Genomic DNA, 10499 nt, shown 5'->3' on the forward strand with positions numbered 1-10499 from the left:
ATCAACTTTTAAGGTTTAAGAATCTTTTTGTGATGCTTTTTGTTCATTGATGAAAGCCTGGTCCAAATCAATGAAATTATACACTGACTCACTGGAATGTGGTTTTACTTTTATAATATTTAAATTCCACTAGCTGTCAGGCTCTCCATCTGACATCATTCTACAGGCAGCGCTGAGCGTCCCAGACAGATAACTTGGTCATCTGGCCACATACTTAGTGCTGTCTGTCCTTTTAAGGACGTGGAGAACTATGGTATGTTTATTTAAAGATTTCTGTCATGTGTACAAGAGTACACTTGAGAGGCCTTTTCTTGGAAACTTTATTCAGGTGGAACATGTTGTGACCCAGTCGCCTAATAAGTCAGAATTGATGAGCGTTCCAGTTTGGTGAGCTCTGGGCAAAGCACAGTGTCTCCTGTAGATGGTTCCATCTGTGCACGCTCTGGGCAAGAGTAGCAGCAGTTAGGAAATTGTCTGGAAGAGGACAGCACGGGGGCATCTGGGTATAGATTGTGCTGAAATTGGGAGTCTGTGGCTATAGGGTTTCTGATAGAGAATGCAGAGGCCCTTCACTTCATGAGTGAACACTGGTGAACTGATAGACACAAATCAGTCTATTAGATTGTCTAGTTAGATATCGATATGATATTAATATGGAATTTCTACCTTATTAGCACTTCTGATCCTGGGTGAGTTACTCTGTGTCCCCATATATAAATTGTAGATAATAGTTACTGCTTAAACTTATGAGGACTAAATGAGCTAACAATCTTGACTACTTTCAACATTGTCTGGCATAAACTTATGAGGACTAAATGAGCTAACAATCTTGACTACTTTCAACATTGTCTGGCATAGTAAGTCCTTAAAAAGTATTGCTGCTGCTGTTAGTCATCTCCAAAGCAGAGTTCAAAAGTTAAACTGTGCACCTATGGACGAGGACAATGGGGGGTGGGGAGGGGGCGGAGGGTGGGGTGGGAACCTGGTGGAATGGGGAAGAAACGAGGAACCTTTGTAATAATATGAACAATAAAGATTGAGATAAAAAATAAATAAATAAATAAATGAATAAAAGTTAAGTCTTACAAAGTCCTGGCTGCATCTTCACCCAGCCAGTAGTCAAGCTACTAAGTTTATCAGTTAATAATGCAGATTTTTTCAGTAGATGGAGTTACACATATGTTGATACATATGCAATTTGATATGTATGCTTTTGTTATGTTGACAGCTAGCTTCAAAACTTCATATGTCAAATTTGCTGAAGGTGTTTTAACATTCTTACGCTTAAAAATTTCAAATTTTGTGCAAAAAAAAAAACATTTGCGGGAAGTTTTAATTCATTTTTTTTGAAGAAAAAGTTATATACTTTGGGAAGCTTATGGTGAACTTGGGAAGCTTATGGTGAACATGCTCTATCTCAAGATACTTGTGAACACTGGGTTAAACGCTTTAAAAGTGACGATTTTAATGTCCAGGTCAACCAAAAGTTTGAAGATGAACAATTACAAAATACGTGTCAAACTCAAAAAGAACTTACAGAAAGATTAAATGTTGCTCAGCAAACAATTTCCAATCGTTTACAAAAAATGGGAAAGATTTTAAAGGAAGGAAAATGGGTGCCACATCAACTGAACGAAAGTCAAATAGAAAACCGAAAAGTCATCAGTAAAATGTTGCTTCAACGGCACAAAAGTCTTTTTGCATTGAATTATGACTGGTAAGGACAAGTGGATATATTTTGAGAATCCCAAGGGCTCAAAATCACGGGTTGATCCAGGTCAACCATCAACATCGACTGCAAGACCAAATCACTTCGGAAAGACCGTGCTCTGCATTTGGTGGGATCAGGAAGGTGTGGTGTATTATGAGCTCCTAAAACCAGGTGAAACCGTTAATAGTGATTGCTACCGACAACAAATAATCAATTTGAACCATGCTTTGATCATAAAACAACCAGAATATGCCAGGAGACATGGCAAAGTAATTTTGCTTCATGGTAACACACCATCACACACTTCAAAACCAGTTAAAGACACTTTAAAAGATCTTGCCTGGAAGTATTAACCCACCAGCCATATTCACCAGACCTTGCTCCTTCAGATTACCACTATTCTGATCGATGGCAAACGTACTTTCTGAGCAGCACTTCAAAGTATACGAAGAAGTGGAAAATTTGATCTCTGAATGGTCTCAAGAAAAGTTCTATTGGGACAGTATCCACAAATTACCTGAAAGATGGGGGAAGTGTAGCTAGCAATTGACATTACTTTAAAAAAGCACTTTTGATGTTTCCATGTTTCTCTTGAAATTGTCGTGTTTTCTTTGATTACAAAATCCACCATTATTAACCAGTACACTAGTAAGCTCTAAAGTATGAGTCAACACCCTGCTTTGCAGGAGCTTAGATTTATGTCTCCTTTTGTCTCTCAGAGTCAGGCTTCACCCATTTGTACCCGAGAAGAGATTTCAGCCCTGCCTTCTGCTTTGTCTCTTTACTCAGCCTGTGTATTTTCCTCCCAAGCTTCTCTATGGTCAACTGACCTTATTTCCACTCACAGAAAGTGTTTTTTCTGCTTTTATTCTGCAGGTGTCCCTTTTTGACTGTCTCTTTGGTTATCTATATTCAGTGCTTAAAATTGGTAAGGTAATTGAATACCTAAGAAATTTAGCAGCTAACTGCAGTATATGGCCCTTCTTTTGTATTTTGTTTTTCTTTTTAAATATCTTAATTGTACTAAACAAGTGCCAATCTAAAAGTTGAGCAAAGAATTAGTTAATTATTTTAGGTCTGATAATGGCATTGTGGCTAAATAAGAAAATCTCCCAATTTTTCTCCTTCAGGTGGACTGGTAATAGAGAAGCAGTCCTTCGATCCCAGCTGCACCCATATTATTGTGGGACATCCGCTTCGAAATGAGAAGTATTTAGCCTCAGTGGCGGCTGGGAAGTGGGTTCTTCATCGCTCCTACCTGGAAGCCTGCAGGACGGCTGGGCGTTTTGTGGCGGTGTGTATTCAAATTTACAGAGAATATCTTAATTTGTTCTTTAAAAGTGAATATCTTAATTGATTGCAAAACATACACAGACCACTTGTGTCATTGAAATAACCAAATATGACCAAAAAGGTCCACATTAACAAAGCCCTCAAAATTTAGAATTATAGATTGCTAGCTATGTCAATTTGATTAACTTTTTTTTTAAATATATATATTATTTTTTTACAGAGAGAAAGGGAGAAGGATAGTTAGAAACATCGATGAGAGAGAATCATCGGATCAGCCGAAACTGGTTTGGCTCAGTGGAAAGAGCGTCGACCTGCGGACTGAAAGGTCCCAGGTTCGATTCCAGTCAAGGGTGTATACCTCGGTTGTGGGCACATCCCGGGGTGGGGGTGTGTGTGTGTGTGTGTGTGTGTGTGTGCAAGAGGCGGCTGATGGATGATTCTCTCATCGATGTTTCTAACTCTCTATCCTCTCTGTAAAAAATCAATAAAATACAATATATATATTTTTAAAAATAAATATCGATCAGCTGCCTCCTGTACACCCCCCACTGAGGATGTGCCCGCAGCCAAGGTACATGCCCTTGACCAGAATCAAACCTGGGACCCTTAAGTCCGCAAGCCGACGCTCTATCCACTGAGCCAAACCAGCTAGGGCTGATTTACTTTGTTTTTTTTTTTTAATTGAAATAACACTTGAAAATATTAAGATGATCTCACTGTAAGCTTTACTGCTAGCCAGTTAAATATGAAATATTTTGGTTCCTATCTGACCATCACAATTGTTGCTGTCATACTAGTAGTTTTGAAATTTTTAATCAAATCTCTTAGGAATCACTTCTTAGACAGGTAACGAAGCTGTTAGTACCTACATCCTCTGAGTCTGTCCTTCTGTGAAGTTCATCTTACAGTGGGTAAAACCCAGGAATCTATTACCAATTGCTATGGTTATCTGTGTTTCTGAGAAATGTATACAATATTTTATTTCTAGTTCATATTCTCTATGTAACAATTGAATGTATAGTTTTAAACTCTTGCTAGACTGAACTCCTTGAGGACATAATTGTGGGAACTCAAAAGGTTTGCTGGACTAATTCTCTAGGAAGAAGACTATGAGTGGGGAAGTAGTTCCATCCTTGATGTTTTGACTGGAATCAGTGCCCAGCAGCGCAAACTAGCACTTGCAGCGATGAGGTGGAGGAAAAAGATCCAGCAGAGTCAAGAGTCGGGCGTTGTTGAGGTATTACATACTCAGATATGTAGGTAGTATAAAGGGCATTCAATGTCATGACTGCTCCAGATTGTTTAAGAGAATGTGCTTGATAAAATAATAATTCTAGTGCTTGATAAAAATAATAATTCTATTTATCTTTTATCATTTGATATAGTTTGGGCATTTTATATTTTATATATATAAAATGTTGATAGCACTTTTAAAAATAGTTTACATGTAAAATGTGACCCATACGTATTCCAAAGAATCCTTTCAGCAACTAGCTTCAGGGCTTCTTAACTTGGCGTCCACAGAGTTCCCCAAAGAAGTTAAATTCAGAAGGCTATTCACTCTAGATGGGGGAACAATACATCCTTGTTTTTACTAACCTCTAATTAAAAGCATTTCCTGTAGTTATAAGTCTGGGCAGCAAATCACAACACTAGTAACAATACCTGTGATCCTGCCCTAAGAGAAGTCCGATAGCTTTGCTTTGCATTATAATGTAAGTATCCTGAAGTGTTTATGTTCACTACTTTAAAATTATAGGTAGTTATTCAACTCACCACTTTCATTGTAATACATTAGGTTAGAAGCACACACCTATTATGTCACAATTTTTAAAATAATTTAATAATTAGGTAATTTTTAATAAAATTATTTGCTATGTAATCCTCTGTACTTTGGATATTTGCTATTTGAAAAAAAAAAACAAAAAAAACCCACAAATTACTTAGAGACGGTCTATAGTTTTACCAGATTAAAAGAGGTCCATGGCTTAAAAGGTTAAACCCTGAGTAATAATCTTTTTCTGTTCTGAGTTCTCTGCTTCTCCACATCCTTGTTAGCTTTGACTCCCTTTCTTTTGGAGTAATTCCACTGTGTGTGCCCTATTTGTAAATATTTTCAAGAGAAATATATTTGGAGTCTTCATCTAATCTAAGAAGCTGTGCTTTAGGCTTTACCTTGATTAATTATAAGAAAAAATACTAGAAAATATTTTTTTAAAAAAACACAAGTTGCTTTGTTTTAACCTTACCTATTAAATCATTTTCCTTCATTCAAGTATTTATTGGTGGTTTACTGTGTGCCAGACATGGCTGTGTTTCAGAGGATTCTGAGACAGCACTGTGGCAGAATAAAGGTTATAAGGTTATTTGTTGACATAAAACTAAATGAAATATTATCTGCATTTACTTTCCAATTAATTTCACACAATGTTTTATGTTTGTAGGGGGCATTTAGCGGGTGGAAAGTTATCTTACATGTTGCTGATCAGAACCGAGAAGCCGGATTCAGACGGCTGCTTCAGTCTGGAGGAGCAAAGGTTTGTATTGAACCAGTTCACTGGGTGTTTTACATGCATTACTTTCTAAGTAAAGTCGCTATGATCGGATCCTAATTCCTGTGCTTTGTGAGATGGTAATCCCTAAGTACAGACATACAGTTTAATTATTTTGGGACACTCATAGCTGTGGTGCTTCTTTTTCTTTAGGTGCTACCTGGTCATTCTGTGCCTTTATTTAAAGAAGCCACACATCTCTTTTCTGACTTTAATAAACTGAAACCAGATGACTCAGGACTTAATATAGCAGAAGCTGCTGCCCAGTACATGTACTGCTTGAAAACAGAATACATTGCCGATTACCTCATGCAGGTTTGTAAGCCTCAGTCCTTGACCTCGTTACCAGCCATCTGCTTCTATGCTTAGAAAAGTTTGCACACCACCAACCTCCGCTCCTTGTTAATACATGTCAGACTCCTGTTGTTTTCTATTTAACCCCTTTCAATTTCATTCTTTTTGTAAACATGTCGCTTGGAATTTAAGTATGAGCTAAGTATAAAAGTGCTCTTCTAGATGTGGGAATACAAAGAAAGAGGAAATTGATTTCAAGAGTCCAAGGAGAAACATTTACCCTAGGGTCCTCCTTTAGTTTTCTTGACCATTTGCATTGATATGTAGTAAACACCTATGTTAGATGCTAACGTCAAGCATTTGCTTACATGTAGGGCTCCCTGCACTCGTGGAGTGAGGGGCCCGTGTTTGTATGGTTTGAACGGGCAGAGAAACATCTTCCTGGCACCAGAATGCCATCAGCAAGTGTGACACGGTCACGAATGTCTTTACTATCAAGGATTTCAAACAGAATGGCATAGGGAAAGGGGGGAGCCAGGACGCAGCCTGCCATGTAACTTATGCTGCTTATGCTTGTTCTGGGTTTAAACAAGAGTGCCCAAAACAAACATGATGCCTTTTTCATAAAGCACTGAATCTCATCCCTGGTCATTTTAGGAATACAACTGCCCCCTAAGACAAAAACCAATAATTATTAATTTTTTTATCCTTACCCGAGGATATTTTTTCTATTTATCTTTAGAAAAGAAGGAGAGAGATGCATTCACTGCTTGCCTCTCACACACCCCAACACTAACCACTTGGCCAGGGCAAGAACTGATCATTATTAATTGCCTGTATTGTGCTGGGCATAGTGTTTATGTATGCATTCTCACATAAAACATGTACTTGTTAAAGAATAGCAAAATGTCATCTAGGTTCTTGGTAAAGAAATAGAGTGTTGCTATTCCCATAGGCCTTTCCCATGCACCTCCTTCCTTACCCCGGGGGTGATCACTGTCTGACTTTTGGCTATGTCCCTGCCTCTCAAGGTTGTAAAATACGCCAGGCACTAGATTTCTGGAGGAATATGTTGTGCTGTTATGACAGTCTGTTATAAATTAGTATGTATTCATTTTTGGGGGACACTAATAGTCTTATTCTAATGGGTTAAATCTGAAAAGAAACATCAATTGGTCTATCAGCTGCTAAGTGTATATACTTTATTTTGGAACACGGAATTTTGGCTTTGCCAGCTGGGTAATTATGTAATGTTGACTGTTACTGAACCTTTTTATTTTATCTGTAAAATGAGGAACAAAAAATACCTCGGGTATCTATTGTAAAGCTCAAGTAAAAATTCAGTAAAAAACTTTTCAAAAATTACACTAAGCATACTGTCTCACACTTGATAACTATTAACTGTATTTTTCCAAATTTCCCCTATTTTTATATTTAATCTATTTATTTAGGTCTGAGCTATTAGCTCATCTTTCTGATATACAATGACTGTTCACTAAATGTGACGCATGATAAACAGCAAACCTTGAAATAAACATGTTTTCTTTGTAAGAATTTAGACATGAATATGTGAAGGGAAATGTATAAAATTTCTGTAGTCAAAAAGCAGAGTAAAGGAACCTATTACCTGATTGTATAACAGTTTGAAATTTTTTTTAAAAAATGAATAATGTATTGTTTTCCCCCTTTCAGGAAACCCCTCCTCCAGTAGAAAATTACTGTCTCCCAGAAGCTGTTGCTTTCCTTCAGAATTATAGGGAACTAGGGTCTGGATTATCACAAAAGAGAAAAGCGCCTCCAGAGAAGAATAACACCAAACGGCCCCGAGTGAACTGACGGCACCTGCTCTTCATTTCCAAACCACAGCAGCGCATTTCATTCCGAGCCTCGTTCAGAGCCTGAACGTTCTGTGGTGATTCGTGAAGAGCTCGCTCGGCGTGGAAGGATGGATGACCCAGCTTGAAGTCAGTTTTTAACACTTGAAATTTCAATCAGTGGAATATTAACTGTTCCTGAAGTAACAACACACAACCCCTCAGCCAGCTGGTCACTAAAACAAAAAGGGGGCTTTTTATGTGTTTTCTTGTCAATACCGGAGGCTGTAGCTTAGTGGGAGTTTTATTAGCAAGGTGATGGATTTTGCTTAAACTGTCTGCTTTAATTGATAACAAGGAAGTTCATTGGGATTTATTCATGTTTTCCTGATTTTTAAATTCTCACCATTTTACCTCTTTTTAACAGGAGCCTGAGCACAAGGTTTAATGAGGGCTTTAAACTCAAAATGTGTGTGTATATATGTATATGTATGTTTGTACAAATCTCCATGATGTTTGCTAAGTTCGGATGTCAAACTTAGAAAATAAAGACAATAAAGAATAAAAGTCATACATTTTTTAAAAGAAGTATTTTGGCATTCATTCTCTTGAAGCAGTAACAGATTTGTAATTTGTAAAACTGCTTAAAAAGCTAATTGCTAGGCAGATATCTGAAGCTGTTTACAATAGTCTATTGGGTTAAAAAAATAGAATCACGAAATTGTATTAGCCTTTATTACCAAATACTGCATGCATTACCACAGACTTCCAGATAAAATGCTGTCTCATTTTGTTTAAGGAATCAGGAGCATAGTGTTTATGTAACTGTTAATTGCTTTCTTTGAAAGGCAGACGGTGGGGTCTCAGTTCTTAACCAAGACCAATAATTTTAATTTCAAATATAAGTATTGCACATTTTAAAAAGCCTTGTGCACTGGTTGAAAATTGCTGACCTAGACAAAAAGAACTGGAGTTTTTATCAGGTTTTTCTCTAAATGGAATAGGGGTACTTCTACCCTTCAAAGCATTTAGCTTAGAGCTAATTCACACCTTAAGACAGTGGTCTGCAAACTCATTAGTCAAATATCAATAGTACAAAGAGTGAAATTTCTTTTGAGAGCCAGAAACCAACTTCTGCACATGGGCCACGAAATTTCAATTGCACTGTACATGCACGCCCACACATGGTATTTTAAAAGGAAAAAAAAATGCCACTTCACTTGATTATCCTAATTCCTAGTTTCTCCTAAGTCCTAGTTTCTCCTCAGAATTACTATCGTATTTAAATGTGATAGTCGAATGAACTATTTGTTTTGGGCGTCTTTGAATAAAGACCCTGACCACTGCCTATTATTATTAGCATCTTATATTCCTCCATGAATTTCCTAGTGCATTAATCTAATCTCACCATTCATTAATTCAGCAAAGATGATCCCTTAGCCTATAAGGTAGTGCCTGGGGTTCAGGAGCAAACCACCCAGACCGCATGCTTTCAGTGCTGAAGGGATGAGGCCCTCAGTCTGGACACACAGTACTCAGTTATACTCAGATTTAGTATTTATAGGTGATATGGACTGAACTGTGTCTCTCCCTTTTTCCCTCTCCACACACACACACACACACACCCATTCACAGCCATGTCCTAACCCCCAGGGTGGCTGTATGAGGACACGACCTTTAAGGAAGTCTGAGGTCATACGGGTGAGGCTCTAATTCACAAGGACTGGTGGCCTTGGGAGAGACTAGGCAGGCCTGCGCACAGAGGGAAGAGGGGAGGCCCATGTGAAGTCACGGAAGGCACTGTCTGCAAGTCAGGAAGATGACTCGCTGGAAAGCACTCCAGCCAGTGTCTTGAGCTGAAGATGTCTAGCCTCCAGAATGGTGTGGAATTCCTATTGTTTGAGTCACTTGGTCTAGTACTTTTGCGGCAGCTGGAGTAGGCTAATACAATACTGTGGTGCCAAGGTCTTAACCTGGGGCCGTAGTGCCTGGGGATGGACACAGGCACAACTTTGTATATTGTGCATTTTTATTTTTTTTAATATATTTTATTGATGTATTTACAAAGAGGAAGGGAGAGAAGAGAGAATCAGAAACATCGATGAGAGAGAAATATCAATCAGCTCCCTCCTGCACACCCCCTACTGGGGATTTGCCCACAACCAAGGTACATGCCCTTGACCGGAATCGAACCTGGGCCCCTTGAGTCTGCAGGTCAGCACTCTATTCACTGAGCCAAACCAGTCAGGGCTATGTATGTGCATTTTTAGGAGAGTTCAGTTTTAGAATTCGGGTCTGAGACCTCCCATGTAGTACAGCCTTCACCCAGAGGCGCTTTAACACATACTGCTTTACATCAGGGTTTGGCAAACTTTCTGGAGAAGTCCCAATAGAATGCATTTTAAGCTTTGTGAGCCAGGACTTTATGGCATTTTTCCTTCAACCTTTTAAAAAACGTAAAAGACATTCTCAGCTGGAGGCCATAACAAATAGGCAGTGGTCTGGGTCTTTATCCGAAGACACCCAAAACATTCAATCAAAAAGACAAGCATCCATATGTTCATTATAGCATTATTTCCAATAGCCAAGATATGGAAGCAACCTAAGTGTCCATCAGCATACGAGTGGATAAAGAAGTTGTGAAAATGGAATATGACTTGGCCGTAAAAAAAAATAATCATCATCATCATCTTGCCATCTGCAACAACATAGAGATGGACCCAGAAGGTCTTGTACTGAGTGAAATAAGTCCGAGGAAGACAGTGCTATGATTTCACTTTTATGTAGGATGTAAGAAGTAAATGAAGCAGAACAGATTCATAGACTCGGAGGTCA

At 38.3% G+C, this 10499-nt stretch overlaps 1 protein-coding gene across 14 annotated transcripts in view; it reads left to right on the forward strand.

The window, feature by feature from the left end:
• The window catches only part of TOPBP1 (DNA topoisomerase II binding protein 1), a 46319-nt gene extending 38067 nt beyond the window's left edge, over positions 1–8252 (forward strand). For 8 of the 14 annotated variants that reach the window (XM_036431426.2, XM_036431433.2, XM_036431427.2 and 5 more), the window contains 6 exons: positions 2842–3005; positions 4104–4241; positions 5281–5358; positions 5449–5541; positions 5710–5871; positions 7543–8252. In XM_036431426.2, coding sequence (XP_036287319.1) covers positions 2842–3005; positions 4104–4241; positions 5281–5358; positions 5449–5541; positions 5710–5871; positions 7543–7686 — 779 coding nt within the window. In that variant the 3' untranslated portion in view covers positions 7687–8252. Of the gene's footprint in view, positions 1–509; positions 514–2841; positions 3006–4044; positions 4242–5280; positions 5359–5448; positions 5542–5709; positions 5872–7542 lie in introns of those variants that run through there. The other 6 variants (XM_036431429.2, XM_036431434.2, XM_036431437.2 and 3 more) reach the window with 4 other exon arrangements.
• Positions 8253–10499: the final 2247 nt, after the last annotated feature.

Source organism: Pipistrellus kuhlii, unplaced genomic scaffold (assembly GCF_014108245.1).
Source record: "Pipistrellus kuhlii isolate mPipKuh1 unplaced genomic scaffold, mPipKuh1.p scaffold_m20_p_11, whole genome shotgun sequence".
Classification (NCBI taxonomy): Eukaryota; Metazoa; Chordata; class Mammalia; order Chiroptera; family Vespertilionidae; genus Pipistrellus; species Pipistrellus kuhlii.